General features: G+C 46.4%; 1 protein-coding gene across 3 annotated transcripts in view; it reads left to right on the top strand.

The window, feature by feature from the left end:
- Positions 1–19,153, top strand: part of cd2ap (CD2-associated protein) — a 67,044-nt gene extending 47,891 nt beyond the window's left edge. For 2 of the 3 annotated variants that reach the window (XM_083933991.1, XM_083933990.1), the window contains exons 17-19: positions 8,114–8,337; positions 8,922–8,985; positions 14,455–19,152. In XM_083933991.1, the coding sequence (XP_083790117.1) occupies positions 8,114–8,337; positions 8,922–8,985; positions 14,455–14,496 (330 nt within the window). In that variant the 3' untranslated portion in view covers positions 14,497–19,152. Of the gene's footprint in view, positions 1–8,113; positions 8,338–8,921; positions 8,986–14,454 lie in introns of all 3 variants that reach the window. The other variant, XM_083933992.1, reaches the window with a different exon arrangement.
- Positions 19,154–19,590: the final 437 nt, after the last annotated feature.

Raw genomic sequence — 19,590 nt, 5'->3', positions numbered from 1 at the left:
TATCGGAGGAAGCTCAGGAGTTGGAGAAGGAAGCGACCGTGATGAAAATGGCACCAACGATTTCACTGCTGATCCGGACTTTGGACCCTTGGAACCAATCGAGCGGGATTTATGGATGAATGTGCTGATGATATAAGAAATCATGACTGTTTGCGTCGTTGAGTACCCTAAAAAGTGCAATACACATATAATGTATTATTATAATTACAGTAGGCTAATGGACATTTCTTCCAATGATGTATCACGTTCACATCTTGCTTATGGGCATGTATCAGTATCATGCATAGGAGCTTTATTCAGTCATCACATACAAGTATAGACCGTAGCTTACAGTCCAGTGTAATTCACGATATATAGACTCTATACTCTGTTGGCTGAGTTTGTGGATTTATTGAAGGTTTGGACAAATAAAACTAAAGGTTTAAGCTCTCAAATACTGTTTGAATTTCATTTCTATCTGCTACAGAGCCTGAGAAACCAATGATTTAGCCGGCGTTGACACTTGTACGTCTGGTTTTAGGGTTTTATTTTAAAGTCGCCCAGAGGTTTTTCAGGCGTTCAGGCCTAAATGGGTTAATCCACCACTTAAGTGCAATAATGAGTCAATTTAACTGCTAATGTCTTTCATCAACTGTATAAAACTAAACGCCATACACAGTCCTATATATATTATCTCTATTTATCTACACTTATCCTCTGAACAGCTCTCTACACTTCACTCATTTGATTTCATTTTCGGGGAATTTCATTTTACTTGTATTCTTATTGAGGTGGTTCAGGAAGTAAGGATGAACCCTGGGCGCCTCCCTAGGGAGGTGTTCCAGGCACGTCCAGCTGGGAGGAGGCCTCAGGGAAGACCCAGGACCAGGTGGAGGGATTAGATCTCCACACTGGCCTGGGAACGCCTCAGGATCCCCCAGTTAGAGCTGGTTAATGTGGCACGGGAAAGGGAAGTTTGGGGTCCCCTGCTAAAGCTGCTGCCCCTGAGACCCGACCCCGGATAAGAGGCTGAAGATGAGATGAGATGAATTCTAATCTCTGCAGAGTTTATTTTTTACTGTCTATTGTTTTACTTTCTATATTTGTTCATCTAAGAGTTTATTGTTTACCTTAGACTGTATTCTTTCTACCTTCTTGGAGTGTTTTGTAAGCTGCTGAAAGTCCAATTTTCTTGGCGGAGTCGCCCCAAAGGGATCGATAAAGAGAAGTCTAAGTGTGAAAACGGCCTTGGAGAGAAGAAATGAGTGGGATGGTGCACTGTTCGATCTCCCAGCAGCACTTTCAAAAGGTGTCAGGACAATTAAATCAACCACTACAGTGGACTATTGTAAATGCAGAAAGAGTTCAAGTTAGAGTTGAACATAAATGTGAAATTTAAAGGGACAATATGTAAAACACATGAAATACGAGCGCGTTAATCGGCACCGTCAGACAATGAGACGGTTCTCTTGTGTGGTAGTTTGTAAGCAGAGAGGGGGATGGAGTGATGGAGCTGTTCATCCTTCCTGCTCACCAGTTAATTAATTGTCTTAAGATCCTATTTAGTCTGGATTGGTCACGGTCAACCAAGACTAATTAGACCTGGCTGTTGAACCGGGGGTACAGATCATCAGACTACCCTATAGGTAACAACAGACAGACGGAGCAGTCAGAGTAAAGCCTCGCTCCGAGCACTCTCACACAAACATCTGCGTGTCCTTTTCCTCACCCTCTGGTTCACATCGTCGGACAGCTTCACTTGCAATCAGATGATAATACGGAGAGTTATATATATATATATATATATATATATATATAATAAATAATGCATTGTATTTGTGGGCGCCTTTCACGACACCCAAGGTCACCTCACTTGTATAAGAAATAAAAACAATATAAAGCACTAAACAACAACAGGCTTGGTGAAGAACAGGTGAGTAAAGGTCACACAGAGTGGGTATGAAGAGGACTTGAAGGAGGGGAGGCAGATGGTGTGACGGATGGTTTGTGGGAGAGAAATCCAGAGACGTGGGGGGGAGTAAAGAAACATAACAGATGCAGATGTCCCCTCACCCTTTCATTCAAGGTGCGTGATTCATAGAGGACATGTTTGGGTTCCTTTCAAGTCGATCTTAAAACAACAGTCTATAGAAAGTTATGATACCCTTTTGAAAAAGTCACTTTTTTTGTTTTGCAGCCTGAAATTATACATTTCTTTTAGATCCAGCGTGATTTTTCTCTCCAAAACTTAAAAAACAATTCATAAAAAATGAAAAACTAGACGAGCAATGTTGGAAAAGTCATGATTCCCTTTAGAATAACCATTATAAACATTCTCGGGTTTAACCAATCCCCCTCCAGATCACACAGCAAGCTAATTGGCCTCCACCTGACATCAACTGTGGTGTTTTTTTAATTTTGATTACTTCAGGATAATAATTAGCTGTTCCCTTGAGGATCCCGCTCCTAGTGGTGCATGGTAACACAGAATTCACCAGTTCAATTTACAAGAAGGATATAAAACGATTTCAAAGGCTTTAACTCTCCCTCTGAGGACCGTTCAGACTATTATCCAGAAGTGGAGGCATACGGATCCACCCAGACCTAGACCCCGACTTAGACCCAGACCTGGCCTAGATTGGGCCGCCCCTTCAAACTGGAGCCAGAGCCAGGAACAGATTGATCAGGGAAGCTACCAAGAGGCCCATGGAGACCTTTAAGGAGTTACGAGTCTTAAAGACAAAGGCTGGTCGATCTGTGCATGTGACAGCAATTTCACAAGTTCTACATGTTCGACAGGTCGGAGAGAAAGAAGCCTCTTCTGTGTGTCGTAAAAAAAACCTTTTGAAGATTCTGATGCCATGTGTTAAAGGTGATATGGCCGGATGAGACCAAAACTGAACTTTTTGGGCTGAACTCTATGCTCCCAACACAGCACACCACCCAAAACACACCATCCCTGCAGTGAAGCCTGGTGGTGGCAGCGTTATGTTTGGGGGCTCGTTTCTCTTCAGCAGGGACTGAGCACTTGGTCAGGACTGAAGTGATAATGGATGCTGCCAAGTCCAACCTGCAGCCCTCCGTTAAACACTTGAAAATGGGCAGGTGGTTCACCGTCCAGCATGACAACGACCCAAAACACACCTCCATAAAAACAACAGAGTGGCTAAAGGACAGGAGGCTGAAAGTCCTGGAGTGGCCGAGTCGGAGCCCGGACCTGAATCCTACAGAACATCTGTGGACGGACTTGAAGAGTGAAAATCAGTACCAGCATCACCCTAAAAAAAATCCACATCGGTCGATCCCTACTAGTTAGCGTAGCGGAGAGAAAGAAGAAAAAACCTATTGAAGATTCTGATGCCATGTGTTAAAGGTCATATGGCCGGATGAGACCAAAACTGAACTTTTTGGGCTGAACTCTATGCTCCCAACACAGCACACCACCCAAAACACACCATCCCTGCAGTGAAGCGTGGTGGTGGCAGTGTTATGTTTGGGGGCTCGTTTCTCTTCAGCAGGGACCGGGCACTTGGTCAGGCTTTAAGGGAACATGGATGCTGCCAAGTCCAACCTGCAGCCCTCTGTTAGACACTTGAAAATGGGCAGGTGGTTTAACGACCCAAAACACACCATCCCTACAGTGAAGCCTGGTGGTGGCAGTGTTATGTTTGGGGGCTCGTTTCTCTTCAGCAGGGACTGGGTAGTTGGTTAGGACTGAAGGGATAATGGATGCTGACAAGTCCAACCTCATTCTTGAAGAAAACCTCCTAGGCCCTCTGTTAGACACTTGAAAATGGGCAGGTGGTTCACCGTCCAGCATGACAACGACCCAAAACACACCTCCATAGAAACATCAGAGTGGCTAAAGGACAGGAGGGTGAAAGTCCTGGAGTGCCCGAGTCGGAGCCCGGACCTGAATCCTACAGAACATCTGTGGACGGACTTGAAGAGTGAAAATCAGTACCAGCATCACCCTAAAAAAAATCCACATCGGTCGATCCCTACTAGTTAGCGTTAAATCAGAATGAAACATTTATTCTTTTATTTCTTTGTGGAGCTGAGGATGTTTGACATCATGACCCGATGGCTCGGGGCCACCGAGCTTTATTCAATTTCAATGACAGTCCAAATCATAACAAAAGTTATCTAAAGACACTTTGCATATAGAGTAGAACTAGACACTCAATGACTTATTCATGGTTTACACAGACCCAACAATGTTGCCATGGGAAGCAACAAGACGCACTATCTTTAACAATAATGATAATAGTGCATTTTGTATGCAAATGTTCTAGTTGGGCACCAGTGAGAAAATAACAGGGTAGAGACAAAGTAAATTGGCTCTGGCGCCGGCGAGCATTTCAATTATCCTGGCGTTGGAGGATGTGGGTTTGCTGCAAGTCTGAGGGTTTGTGTCTTTGCACATTGAGTCCGTACTTTCATGATTTTTGAACCCGTCACAGGAAAAAGACTGAGACTCAAACCTGTTCTGAAAACTCAAATCATGGATGAAAGGTTCAGAGTGTGTGTGTAAACGTGATCTGCAAAATGCACGGTCATAGTTACTTTTTCAAAGATGAGTCACGGTTCTGAAAAACGCTGGAGCGCCATAAAGAGCCGTCAGCTTCCTGTAACGCCGCCGACAACCCCTCATCTGGGGTCGAGCCGGGGCTCGGATAAAACTGAAATGCTGAGCAAAGTCATGCAATCAAAAAACTATTACAGCATCTCATCTGTTGCAGAGCTGTTGCTCTTCAACACAAGAACCCATACTTAGAAAGATTGCTGTGTACTTACTTCACTACGTCTGATCACAACCTCCACAGGTTACGTGTAAGCCGCATACAGACAGCAGGAGATTTGTGCAATTAGAGTGAGTAAGCGCTGCCCACTGTAGGGAGATGATGCTGCACTGAGCTTAGCTTGTACTGGAGTTATCGTAGATAGTTACATTTGATGGATCATTTCTGTCCCGTGAGTCGGACACGTGACGGGAATCATAAATCCTTGTTGATGCACTGCAACCCAACAACATCAATCCTCATGATGAACGCTCATTTGAGAGTTCAGTTATCCCGAAGAATAAGGCACCGGGAATCACCCCAGGGTCTTTTTCCGCAAATGCATCCATTAAATAAACCAGACGGTTTTTATGTGTAACAACTATTAACAGAGAAATCCAGGAGAGTGGCTAACAGTGATTAACTCGGGGCAGCACGGTGAAGGCATTCAAAGGTCTTTTTTAACCACTAATGCTGCTGAAAATAACAGCAAACCTCTGCAGCAGCATTAGAAGAGTCCCTACACACAACAAAGCAGCAACAGCGTAGTTAGTGAAGCCAGAGTTTATTAAAAGAGTGTTTTAAAGACTTACCTACTGGCCCCTGTACCAGCTCCTCTCATAGTAAAGTCCATTACAGTGGATTACCAAAGTCAATCCCAAAGGAAGGAGCCCATTGGTGCCTTGTTGTGTGTGTAGGGACTCTTCTCATGCTGCTGCAGAGGTTTGCTGTTATTTTCAGCCTCTTTTATATGGGGCGACTGCTCCAAACACTGTGGCCACTGTCGCCTCAAAAACGTCTTTTTTAACCACTAATGCTGCTGAAAATAACAGCAAACCTCTGCAGCAGCATGAGAAGAGTCCCTACACACACAACAAAGCAGCTAAGAGCACTTCCACGACTTGATTCGAACAGTTCTTTATGTTCCACTGTGCAGATGAATGTTAAAGTCGACTGCAGTCAATTTGCTGAAAAGTCCCCCGTGAGGATTTCACGATTATCCAGATAATGGAAATTCACCACAATCAACTTATTGTGATTGTTTTTAATCTCGATCTGCGACAAAAACAATTACTGCCCCGTCTCTAATGTGCATATTATTCCACTGATGCTCGGGGAAAACAAGGAGAATGCTCTTATTTTGTCTCATTTATGTGTAGGCTCTATTTTTCTACGAGAGGAAATAAAATTAAAAACCATAATAACTCTGCCTCAATGCATTACTCGGCCTCATTTAGTGAGTGTCCAACATGTTTATAGGATATGTTTTCAATAACACACAACGTGCACGTCCGTCCTATTGAAGGTACATCTCTTTAACATCCCAGTTTAAACTATTGGCAGTGAAACATGTTCAGGAACGTCCATTTATGCACAAATTGGCTGTTTTCACATTTTCCAGATGAGGTTTAATGTGACTTGATGATGATGATGGTCTGTCATGTTAAAAAACTGGGTCACCAGAAAAGGACATGAGCAAGTTTGAATCAAGTCAATTTCAGACTCATCAGTTAGTCCAGTTGTGGCCTTCAGGCGTCCAGGATGCAAATGTTTCACATAATTAAAATGTATTCGATTAGAAAAATCATCGTTGATGTTAATGACGCTTTCTTCTAGTGGGGAAAGTATCAGAGTATCAATCTCATCTCATCTTCAGCCTCTTATCCGGGGTCGGGTCGCGGGGGCGGCAGCTCCAGCAGGGGACCCCAAACTTCCCTTTCCCGGGCCACATTAACCAGCTCTAACTGGGGGATCCTGAGGCGTTCCCAGGCCAGTGTGGAGATCTAATCTCTCCACCTGGTCCTGGGTCTTCCCCGATGCCTCCTCCCAGCTGGACGTGCCTGGAACACCTCCCTAGGGAGGCGCCCAGGGTTCATCCTTACCAGATGATCCTGAACCACCTCAACTGGCTCCTTTCAACACAAAGGAGCAGCGGCTCTACTCCGAGTTCCTCACGGATGCTGAACTTCTCCCCCTCTCTCTAAGGGAGACTCCAGACCCCCTGAAATAAAAGACCCTAATGTCTACAATCTCATTTTGCAACACAAAAACCATCTCAGGGTTCTCAGACTGAAAAAGTCTGGACGTTAATTCGAGTCACTTCCAGGTCTGGATAAGTTTTTACCTCCCTTTCTAAAATAAAACATTAATATTTACAAATCAAAACAAGTTTACCGACAACACAGCCGACTAATCAAGCTGCTGTCGAATGGTGTCGGGTTACCATGGTTACCGTTCACCGCGACTGCGATTCTCATTGACATTTGATTTATTTTGATTTATCATTATTTTATGCATTTACAGTTTGTTTACTCCATCTAAAGCCAATGAAGCACAGACTTGTTCCTGTCTGTAGAGTTACAGGTTCACTCTTTTAGCATTTAGCTTGAATAAAATGCTAAAAGTTAACAGAGTTCATTCACTTAATTCAGCTACATTATGTCTGTAAAATGTCTTTAATCACTCTGCAACATACAACACAACACGTGTTCAAGGTTGGATTTGAAAACCATTTATTTACATAATAAGCATCTAACACTTGGTGTTCAGACGTTTAGTATTGAGTGAAACATCCTCTTAGGACGCACTCACACTGTGCCTCCGTCCCGTGCCCCGTGCTTTAGGGTCTTTGTCCCCCCCTCCAGGCCCGTTTGTACTCACACTACCTGGGCCTCGGAAAATGCTTCTTGCTGCCTATACGTCATCACGCCGTAACACGTCACACGCATTGATGACGTCATGGCGATGCGTGGCTTTGTTTCCAGATCTTTCCGTAGACCTCAGAGTTTTTGTGCGTCTTGTCGACTGTTTTTGAATCTTTTCATCGACCAAATCTGCAGTAAACACTCCACCTCCGCATCACACCAACGTGAACCTTTCACCGCCATTGTTTGAAATGTCCGCGCATGGTCCCTCCTTCTTTTTTCTATGTCCCAACAGGCGCACAGGAAATGACCTCAGAACCACCGTAGGCCTCGTGCTCGTACACGTGCGCACGCTCGTGCTCATACACGTGCAAACGTGCTTTACAAAAGCCCACCTCTCCCAGATGGGCCGTGGACGGCCTGGTGGCCGCAGTTATGCGCGGAGAGGTTGCACTCACACTGGTCAAACGCACTAGGCTTTAGCCGAAAAAAACGGTTTTGGCCCGGTGCGGAAGGACAGTGTAGAAGTCTGGACTTTAGAAATGGAAAATGGAGGAACCCTGAAACCTCCTGCGACCCACATTTTGGTTCTGACCCAGTTTATAAATAATGGACTATCAACTTTTCATACCTACAGAAGAGTTCCACACATTCGGCACATCCGTCTAACCCTGTCTTGTGTTTTTCTCCTTGTTTCCATCCTCACAGCCTTCCACCAACACCTTAACCCAGTCACCGTCGCCCCACAGGCTCTCCGCGGGAAGCGCCGAGGCCAGGCCGGGCCCTGCCGCAGCAGCAGCGAGCTCAGAGAGCGCGTTGCAGGGCGGCAAAGTCCGTCTGGAGCCCGACGAGCCGACCTCCCAGCTGGACGAGCTGAGGAGCCAGATGAAGGAGCTGCTGCTGTCCGTGGAGCTGCTCAAGGCCCAGCAAACGTGAGAGAAGCCCCCGTGGACGCGAACAGGCTCTGAATACGCGAGCTCGAAAAGCAGAAACGGGAAAAACCGTCACGCAAGGATGTGTTTTGACACATTACGCGATCCTCCAATCACTCTGAATCACTGTAGTTTTAGGTTCTGTCGAGCGTTCACATCCCCTCCAGCTGTTTTCATCATTTCCTCACATTCCACGTCGTAATGAAGTCGCTTACTTAATACAATTATGTGTCATTATATAATATAATATGATGTTGCCTATAGCTCGGACTGTCACTTTAAGTATTTCATTCTTTTAAAGACTTAGAAACGCATGTGATGTGGGTCACTGAGCATCAACCATAAACTCACTTAAGTGACGTTAGATGCACGGACTTCACGATGTTTGAAGAATCGCTCTGACGTTTGGTTTTGTCCGTGGAAACACAGCTCAGCTTGTTTTCATGCTTTATTGAAATGCTAAGTGAAAAAATTTGTGTGTGTGTGACTAATACCTTTTCTAATCTCCCCAAAACACACATGGTGCAGGAGAACACACGTGCTAACGAGTTTATATATGTGTGTGTGTGTGTGTGTGTTTCCAGAAAAGAGATAGCGGAGCTACGAGGGGAGCTGGATGAGGAGAGGCTGAAGCGTGTGGCCCTGCAGGTAACATTGATCTCCATAGCAACACATGCTGGGCTGTCAACATTCATTACACTCGTTAGTGAAGCCAAGTATTGATGAAGAGCAGAACAAGCTCACAATTAACACGGTGCAGGAGAGACAGGTGACAGTCTGTAAGGGCGCACTCCCACTGTCCCTCCGTACCGTGCCCCAGCACGTGTCGCGGCTAAAGTCTGGTTCCTTTGACCAGTGTGAGTGCAACAGTACCGCGTCTAGGAGGGGCACGCTTGCCGTCCAAGGCCCGTTTGGGAGAGGTGGGCTTTTGTAAAGCACGTGTACGAGCACGAGCGTGCGCACGTGTACGAGCACGAGGCCTACGGCGGCTCTGAGGTCATTTCCTGTGCGCCTGTTGGGACGTAGAAAAAAGAAGGAGGGACCATGCGCGGACATTTCAAACAATGGCGGTGAAAGGTTCACGTTGGTGTGATGTGGAGGTGGAGTGTTTACTGCAGATTTGGTCGATGAAAAGATTCAAAAACAGTCGACAAGACGCACAAAAACTCCGAGGTCTACGGAAAGATCTGGAAACAAAGCCACGCATCGCCATGACGTCATCAATGCGTGAGACGTGTTACGGCGTGATGACGTATAGGCAGCAAGAAGCATTCGCCGAGGCCCAGGTAGTGTGAGTACAAACGGGCCTGGAGGGGGGGACAAGGACCCTAAAGCACGGGGCACGGGACGGAGGTACAGTGGGAGGGCGCCTTAAATGCAGGGGGTAGATGTAAGAGGCAGTACAACAGATCAGCTGTAGAGTGAAAGCGGAGGGAGAGGCTTTTTTTGTGTGTACAGAGATCTGAAACGTCGGCCAGAAGGGACGAGTTCAGAGGTTGTGACCAGGGTGAGGGGGGTCTTCAGGCACTTTCCCAGCCCGCTTTCTGGTTTTCTGGTCTGCAAGATACAAGTCCAGGAGGGGGGGCAGGGCGACACCAATGAGTTTCTCAGCTACAAGTCTGTGAATGTCTTCCTTTGTGGCCGTACCACGCCAGACGGTAATAGATGAGCAGAGGATTGACTTAATGGCCGCAGTGTAGAGGATGGTCATAAGTTTCCGATGCCCTGATTCACTCCAACCCAACAATATCTGTTCAGTTTCCCAGGACATAGAGCTATTAAAAAAGAAAAAGGTATATCAGTATGAGAGGGATGTAATAATAGGGGGAGAAGTTCAGCATCCGTGAGGAACTCGGAGTAGAGCCGCTGCTCCTTTGCGTTGAAAGGAGCCAGTTGAGGTGGTTCAGGATCATCTGGTAAGGATGAACCCTGGGCGCCTCCCTAGGGAGGTGTTCCAGGCACGTCCAGCTGGGAGGAGGCCTCGGGGAAGACCCAGGACCAGGTGGAGAGATTAGATCTCCACACTGGCCTGGGAACGCCTCAGGATCCCCCAGATAGAGCTGGTTAATGTGGCCCGGGAAAGGGAAGTTTGGGGTCCCCTGCTAAAGCTGCTGCCCCTGAGACCCGACCCCGGATAAGAGGCTGAAGATGAGATGAGATGAGGGATGTAATAAAGTAGTGCAAGGGTGCTGGAATAAATATGGAGTTGATTTGTAAACATGCAGTGGGAGGATCTGACACTATAAACAAAGGGCAAAAGAGCTGTTTAAAAGCTTTTTATTGTTGCGTTGTAACGCAGATGTTTCTCTATAAGCCAGGTCAGCTCCTCCCATCACATGTTGCACTCACTCTTACGTTAGTGGTCCCCTCCGGAGTCTCCCTCGCTGCAGTGAACACGTCCAGCCTCCCCGTACGCCGCCGCGTTCAAACATCACAGGTCAGACTCTCGGGTTTTTCTGGGTAAACCGTGGCAGACGCTTCCCAGCATGGCTTCAATATAAATCACATAACAGGAGGAGAGGACCCCTGCAGAGAGCCCCGGGCACGCACACACACATACACACACACACACACACACACACACACACACACACAGAAACATAACTGCAGGTTTGTTTTAGCAGCTACAGTTAACTCATACTTCCACAAACACGTGGGAAGACATGCAAATTTAAATAAAACCAGGGAAAGAAAAAAGATAATGACAAAAATGGAGATTGCTGTAGTTTATATTTTTGTTTGTTTGTTTTTGATGGAAAATGAAAAATGCTTAAATTGACTTTGTTTCCATCATCTCACCTGTTAAAGTGAAATCATCCCAGGGTCTTTTTCGGCAAATACACTCGTCAAATAAGACATCGAGACACTGTTTTTCATGTAACAACTATTGATGGAGCAATCCCGGACGTGGCTAACAATGATAAGCTCGGGGCAGCACGTAGAAGACATTCAAAGGTCTTTTTTAACCACTAATGCTGCTGAAAATAACAGCAAACCTCTGCAGCAGCATGAGAAGAGTCCCTACACACACAACAAAGCAGCAATGGGCTCCTTCCACTGTAATGGACTTTACTATGAGAGGAGCTGGTACAGGGGCCAGTAGGTAAGTCTTTAAAACACTCTTTAATGAACTCTGGCTTCACTAACTACGCTGTTGCTGCTTTGTTGTGTGTGTAGGGACTCTTCTCATGCTGCTGCAGAGGTTTGCTGTTATTTTCAGCAGCATTAGTGGTTAAAAAAGACCTTTGAATGCCTTCACCGTGCTGCCCCGAGCTTCAACGCATTACATTACATTAAGTACTCTCCGGGATTTCTCAGTTAATAGTTGTTACATGAAAAAAGTGCCTGGATTATTTGATGTGTATTTGCCGTAAAAGACCCTGGGATGCAAGTATGAACATTAAATACAGGGCAGACGCATCAGACTGCATTTCGACCTTATGCTCTCTCTGTCTTACAGTACATGTGAGCGTGTTAGCATAAACAGTGATGAACACGCTAGCATTAGTTACTTTGGCACGTCTGAATCTGCAGTGGGACGCTGCCTGAACAGAAGGACTTCTATCCACTATTTGTCTCGCGGTGATGCCGTTTATAAAGTGTTTGATGTGTCGCCACAGGTGAAGCCGACTTCACTCCAACGATGTCGGCTTACAGTTCGAATCAAATGGTCGTCCATTAGGGTTGGGCGTGTACATCGATGCTTGTTGTTGTTTTCAGGGTGAAAAAAGCCTTTGCCTTTTGTTTTTATCATTTTATTTTGCTAATTTAAAGAGAAAGAGCCACGGATTTGCTGTCAAGCAGCTGTTCAGCCCACATCCAACACCTTAGTTTGGTGAAAGACAGAACCCTGAATTCAGAAGGTGTGTAGTTAAATAGTTAGTAGTTATAGTTTAATAAGTGTAAGCATATATCCTTCCATATGTCCTCCTGGAAGCGCTGTGTCATCCTGTCCAAACCGCCCTCAGCAGGCGGGAGACTGACAGCAGAAACGAACTGAAAATAGCTTCCTGTCAGCTCCATGGGAAGAAATCCACAGTGTTTATGTATTGATTCATTGATTTGACTCTCCCGCCCACCTGGCGAGTAATGAGAATCTGCCTGTAGTGAAACAATCACGCAGGCTCGGCTCAGCACGCTGAAAGAGAAGGGTTGGTGCACTGCTCCTGGCCTTCCAGGTGAAACCAGACCCCAGATCTCTCTGTTTTGTGAGCCGGTTGTGATAATGACTTCTTCTGTATAGTAGACGTTGTGACGTGTTTGGGTCACAGACGTTTATTACGAGGCATTGGTTTGGTAAACTAAACATCCTGTGCTTAGAGGTTTGGGATGAATCCACACGCCATTACAGCCCTAACCCGGCTGTTGAGACGTGACGTCACACGCTCCCTCAGGCCCATTTTCTACCCGGTCAAATGGCCTCCTACGCGACTCACATGCAAATTAGGGGGCGTTTTTGGCGAGATGGACCCGCCTCATTCAGGGTAGTCCACCATAGTGGCAACGCACCTACTATTGTGTCTGTGGTGGCTGCTGGTCTTTGAAGGAGGTGAAGCTCATTTCTCCGGCCTACATCATAAATGTGTTTGTTTATTTATATGTAAAGTTCCTTTTAAAGAAAATGATCTGTGACCTCGTCGTACCAACGAGGCGTCTTTTCCAGGGACTTGACCAGTGTCCTCTCAATGGCAGCAGAGCTAGGCTGCTTAAACGGCCTCGGCCCAGCTGGAGCTGCTGCGCCAGGCTACTGTGAAGTGTGAGTGAGTGTGAGTGACAGAGGGTGAAGCTTCGCAGAACAGAGTCGCCAAACACAACAATAGTCGTTTTTAACAAAGACAAATTCTCTGGGGATCGGTAAAGTCGGATCAGATCAAAACAACAGAATGAAAAACTTGGAAAATGCTCCGCTGGATGTTTATTCTTCAGGGTCGCTGATTCGCTCATTTAGCTGTCAATCAAAAAAAGGATTCAGCCTAAGACAGCTCATCCAGTCATTACGCAGAAGCGGACTGCCCCATAGACCCCCAGAGATGCTGAGTGTCCGATGGGTGGGACAAAGCCCAGCGTTTATCCAATGAGCGTCTAGTTTGGCTGCACTCCCCGTCACTGAACCTTTCGCCATGGTCCGTCCCATTTTCTATGTCCGAACAGGTGCACATAAATTACGTCAGAACCGTCGTAGGCGTCGTGCTCATACACGTGCGAATGCTCGTTCTCGTACACGTGCGCACGCACTCTACTAAAGCCCACCTCTCTCAGACGGGCCGTGGACGGCCAGCTGGCCGCAGTTATGCGCGGAGCAGTTGCACTCACACTGGTCAAACGCACTAGGCTTTAGCCGAAAAAACAGTTTTGGCCCGGTGCGGAAGGACAGTGTGAGTGCGCCCTAAACCGCAGTGCTCGCTCAATTCCATTATAACTAAGATATCTGCAGAAAGAAATATTCATTCTATGCACAGATTTAGCCTCTACGTCTGTTAGCATGTAGCGTTAGCTCAGGCTAAAGATAGCACGCTGTGTCCACCATGTCAGCGACACCCTGGCCCAGCTGATGGACATTTCCAATAACAGAGAGCGTTGTTAGAAATAAGACGAACCCATCACTTCATATAAATGTTAAAGTCTTCTGCGGGTTTAGGTTCAGGTCCCTTCACTGTGTAAAAACATGGAAGTGGCGTGATTTAGTATTGTGACAAAGAATTGAACGTTAAAGCCGTGGTTTACAGGAATTATACCGCAGCTAACAACCAATCAGATACCTTCGATTGGAGCCGTTCGTTATCTAATGAGATTTGACCGACAGTGGTCAAGAGGCCTGTTGATAAAAAACGGGCGATCGTTGCCCTTGAACGTCCTTGGACGCTGTGTCAGACGCGCTGCTCGGCTCCCGTTCTTCGCCAGCGTGTCTTTGTTGTGTTTCCAACTCCTAAGAAATCCTTCCACAGCAGGACGCCTTCACCGCTGGGCCTCACAGCAGGGAGGGTGTTAGTTGAATCGTGGGCTCAACCTCCTCTGGCAGATAGGGAATTTGCATTATTCAACATTGTCCGTGCCGTAATCTCCATACTGTGTGTGTGCTGTGTGTGTGTGTGTGTGTGTGTGTGTGTGTCCTCGCAGATGGAGATAGAGAAACTGAAGCGGACCATCCACTCGACGTGAAGCCCGCGATCCAATCAACAGCAAGCCTCGAGGTCAGCTGCTGGCCCGTCGACCAACCAGAGAGCAGGAAGGGCTGCTGGAGGACGGAGAGAGACGAACGGACGGACGGACGGACGGAGAGCGGGTGGGAAGTGTGACGAACCACCTCGAGCACAATCCTTTTTCAGTGATCTATGAAAAACAAACTCTCCCGTATATTTGTAAGATTTACATTTTGCACATACATTTTTCACAGCTAGATGTAATTAAGTTCCAAACGTTTATGTTTCTTTTTTTATTTTGCCAACACACACAAACGCAAACAAACGGAGGCCTTACTTCAAACTACTGCGCTGGACTTCCACCTCTGCCCCTCCCCCCCCCTCTCTCTCTCCCCGTCACTCCGGCGTTCCTCGAAGCCCTCGGGGACGAGGTTCGCTCTCAGTACTACTGACTTTGTATAAAGCAGGGGACTCTTGTTTTCCTCGCCTTCGTTACGATATTTTTTACGATGCACAAATAGTTGATTTAAAAAAATTCAGTTAACGTCTTTCCATCGTCACAGCCGTTGATTTTTCTTTCCTGCGCGGAGCCGCCGGCGCCGCAGAGAGAGCGCGCCGCCTCCGTTCCTCTTTTCTATGGTTTCTAGCGTTCCTACCCAGGGTGACACTACTGTGCCTGATGATATTAAGTGTTTGTTAATGGGAGCTCACATATACCGTGACGACGTCTGGAAATTTTGCAGCATGATATTGTATATATCTATATTTTTAAAATCTACTGACACGCCTGGTCACATACTCCACAGAGGGCCTCTTCTATTTTTGTCAAACTGTTTTACTCGCTGGGATCGTTCTCAGAGCTTCAGCCTGTTCTACTCTGCAGCTGATGCAGAATCCACTTACAAAACAACCTCTACAGAGGAGCGAAAGGGAGGAAAGACTGTTCCTTTCTCCAGGTTTCTGACCAACACGTGCACGTTCATCCAAAAAGCGGCGCCCTTATGATCATCTCTGTAACCTGCTTTTAATCCAGCCGTCATCCCAGCCGTACCTCTTTCTCTCCTTCCTCCCATCCCTCTTTGATTCAAAGTGAAATCTTTGATCTGAGAGGAGCCTTCTGCTCCGTCATGCGTTATGCATGAGCACGCTATGCACAGCGCTCACCCGTCTTCCTGTCCTCGTTGCACACACGTCTGTCTGTAGTCTGCATCTCCTCCCACATCCCGAGCGCACGTGTGACGCTAACTGGAAGCAGCAATAATAATGAACTTTTTCCACATCCTAACTGTTTGAGGAGCAAAGAGTTAAAGCCCATATGTGTACATTTCTTATGCAATTTATATAATCCTTTAAAATACTCTCTTGGTGGAAGTTTTTGTACGTAGAGAAATGAGACAGTCCCGGGGAAAATGGTGCAATCTGTGTCTTTGGAGCCACTTAGCTTCATAGCTCTAGAGTTAGCGAACGCTAGCCCTCTGTCAGGGGATCGGTCAGCACGCCAGACTAGAATACGTCGGTAAATCTTTTATGAACTGCAAATACATTTCTAAATTACCCAGTGAAATAAATCACTGTCTAACAAATGCATTGCCCAACGTTTTTGTACCTAGCTCCTCTGACTCTCCATCATCAGGATGAAGATTTAGAGAAACTCAACGACACTTCATCTCTGTAGCGAGGGGAGAGGATCTTCATCTGTCAGGTCTTTTATCTGTCCAGTACTTTACGAATACCTGCAAAACTAACGACACCCGTCAGCCTCAGCTGCACTTACTGGCAATTAGGAAGTGTTAGCATGCTAGCACGCTAAACTAAGTTTGAATTGGTTAACCTGGTATCATTGTTACCTGACCCATACTGGATTCTTGAGACCAATATTAATGAATTTTTAAAAATCTGCTCACGTCAGCCAATGTTTTTTTTTTAATGTGAACACGACGAAATAATACGAATCCTTTCTGCTCTCAGTCATGACCCAGATATGCAAAGTGAGTCCCATATTTTACACAGTTGAAGAAAAAACTTTAAAGAATTAGCTTAGTGGTCGATCTGTTTTGAAACATCCTTGAAGCATGTTAGCATTTAGCTTACAGCACGCAGTTCAGCCTAAGTGCCACCAGCGCTGACTCTTACACATGTGTCGTGCTTCCGTGGGGTTTGTGGAGGGTCTGAGCGCCGAGCACAACATGGACATGGACGGGGTCTCTCCCAGAGTGACGGACCCCGTGCATTGCAGAGCATACGCCAGTTCAAAGAGAAGCTTTTTAAAACTACGCTAATCCAGAACAACAGTAACCTGACTCCTCCTGGTCTCAGCAGATCCATGTGAACTCTGGTTTAAAGATCTTTATGAAGGGGTGAAAATCCTGGTTTCTGATTGGATAAACCATCTGTCTGTCACCAACATACGGGCCAAACCAACCAATCAGATGAGTGAAGCGTGTGACGTGCTAACAGCGTGGAGGCAAAGCTCAGAAAGGAAACAACATGTGGGTAAAGGAGATTTTCCCTTTGTGTTTAACGTGAATTTACGGATCAAAGGCCCAATTTCAGGAGCCCGGTCCATATTCAACAGAAGGATCCAGAGAACAAAGAGTTAGTGAGCGGCTTGCTCCATAGCTGCTCATCTCATCCGTGGAAGCCTCCATGTTGTTTACACTCAACAGTCTCTTCTGTTTCACTTCAGTCCACCAAAGAAACCAACGCTGATCGGTTCAAACTGCTCAAACGTCACCAGACTGATCTGAGAGTGAAACACGACGGAGCTCAGAGATCAGGATGAGCTCAGGAGGCTAGAACAACAGAAGATAAACCATCTGTTCTTGTAGCCTCAGTATTAATAACCGAGACGTTCACGGGCGCTGCGCTGACCGCAGGAAGACTAAAACACGTTTCAGTCGTTGTTTGAAGGCTAAAATGTTAGAATCCTGCACATTAGAGCTTTAAAATGAAGCTCAACCACAGTAAAAGGAAGCGTGTCGTTCACATACTTCAGATACACAGAGCTACTGCTGCCCTTGTGGATGCTAAACTCTTATTTTTCTGCTTCCTCTCACTGTTAGAAAAGTTCAGAGCTGCAGAAACGAGTCGAACTAATGTTCAAAATGATGTTCCTCTCACTCGTGGCCCTGAGCTCTGAATGTACCGCGTGTGTGCTGATGAACAGCTTATCTCGGTGTGAACGAGCAGCACGGCACCAAGTGTACCCCCCCCCCCCCCCCCTCCGGTGTAGATATCCCTCTGTATGGATTAGGGGAAGGTTTTAGCCGTCAGTGTTGATCACAATATGTTTCCAGCAGGTTCCACATCTGCTCCCGTGCACCACACATCCAAGTGCTGGTTACTGTTGTTCCTTGTTCTGTTTGATTTTAAATATCTTAATTCATGCCTCACAGATGTCTTAAAGAAGTGTTACTTTGATTTTAATCATCCTCAGGCTTCTTCTGTGTGTGTGCGTGTGCGTGTGCGTGTGCGTGTGTGTGTGTGTGTGTGTGCGCGCTTTTGCTGGTGTCTGCTCAGAAAGCGTAACAGACTAACAGCTATTAACAGAGAACTCTCAGAGAGTCGCTAACAGGCGGACGTGGCTAACAGTGGTTAGCTCGGGGCAGCACGGTGAAGGCATTCAAAGGTCTTTTTTAACCACTAATGCTGCTGAAAATAACAGCAAACCTCTGCAGCAGCACGAGAAGAGTCCCTACACACACAACAAAGCAGCAACAGCGTAGTTAATGAACTAAAGGCTCGTTTCTGCTCCACGTTAGAGACTCATATGGGTACGGACGGAGCCTTCTGTCTGTATTCTGCGTACATTTCCTCTGTATCCTGGGAGCTCACGGATGCGTCCTGATACGGACCAAACGTTGCAGTACCACCACAAACCGCGGGGGCAGCGTCGGGCATTTCACAGTAAGAGTGGCGTGAATATCAGGAGCGAGCGAGTCATCGAAGCCCCGACAGACATCCTGAAAAGAGACGTTCGTCGCCAGTTTCTCTCATCAGTCAATAAAACAAAGCAGCAACAGCGTAGTTAGTGAAGCAAGAGTTTATTAAAGAGTGTTTTAAAGACTTACCTACTGGCCCCTGTACCAGCTCCTCTCATAGTAAAGTCCATCACAGTGGAAGGAGCCCATTGCTGCTTTGTTGTGTGTGTAGGGACTCTTCTCATGCTGCTGCAGAGGTTTGCTGTTATTTTCAGCAGCATTAGTGGTTAAAAAAGACCTTTGAATGCCTTCACCGTGCTTCCCCGAGCTAATCACTGTTAGCCACGTCGGCTGTTAGCGACTCACCTGGATTTCTCCGTTAATAGTTGTTACAGAAAGGAACTGTCTCCATGTTTTATTTGATGAGTATTTGCTGAAGAAGACCCTGGGATGATTTTACGCCGGGTGACGCTTGAATGAGCACGGCGCTCGTGCGGTTTGGCTACGCCTAGCGTAAAACAAGAAGCTCTTAAACCGTATGGCTGGACAATGAATTATCACAGTGTGGGAAAGCGGCAGCAGGGCAGGGGCGGTTCGAGGTGACGGCTCTTTATGTTTTATCTGTGATTAACTTCCATAAATTGTACATTCCAGAGTTTGACAGCAACAGAAATCTGCACATTTCTGTTTCCAAGTGATTTTGTTTACAGAGCTGTTTCCTTGCATGAGCTGAGATTCTTTTCAAAAATGAATAAATATCAACTTTATTTACTGTCACGCGCTCTCGTCTTCTTTTCTTCACACACACTTTTCAGTGTAAAAGAAAACATATTGACTGTTCAGAGAAGAGAGAGAGAGAGAGTTTCTGAGGAAGTGGAATCATCCCCGGTTCACGTGTTCCCGCTGTTACGGTTCAGGACGCAGCGTCTGTCGGGGTCACGGCGGGGGAGAGGGCGCTGAGCCTTGAGCTGAAGCGTTCGATCCGTGTTCAGACCCTCGGCCACGCGGTCACGAGTTTGATGAAGTAACCAAACTCTTGTGTTTACACATGGTTGTTTGTACATGTATCTCCCTCTAGTAGCTTTGAATCCCCTGCAGACTTGTCTTTAAATCTCGAGTGTTTCTCTATTTCATTACATGTTCGTGACAAAATAAGCAACAAAATAAAGTTACGGCATCTTCAGCCGCTGTTT

The sequence above is a fragment of the Echiichthys vipera genome, assembly GCF_963691815.1.
Source record: "Echiichthys vipera genome assembly, chromosome: 19".
NCBI lineage: Eukaryota > Metazoa > Chordata > Actinopteri > Perciformes > Trachinidae > Echiichthys > Echiichthys vipera.
The sequence above is the reverse complement of the archived record's forward strand: the minus strand, read 5'-3'. Positions and strand labels throughout refer to the sequence as shown.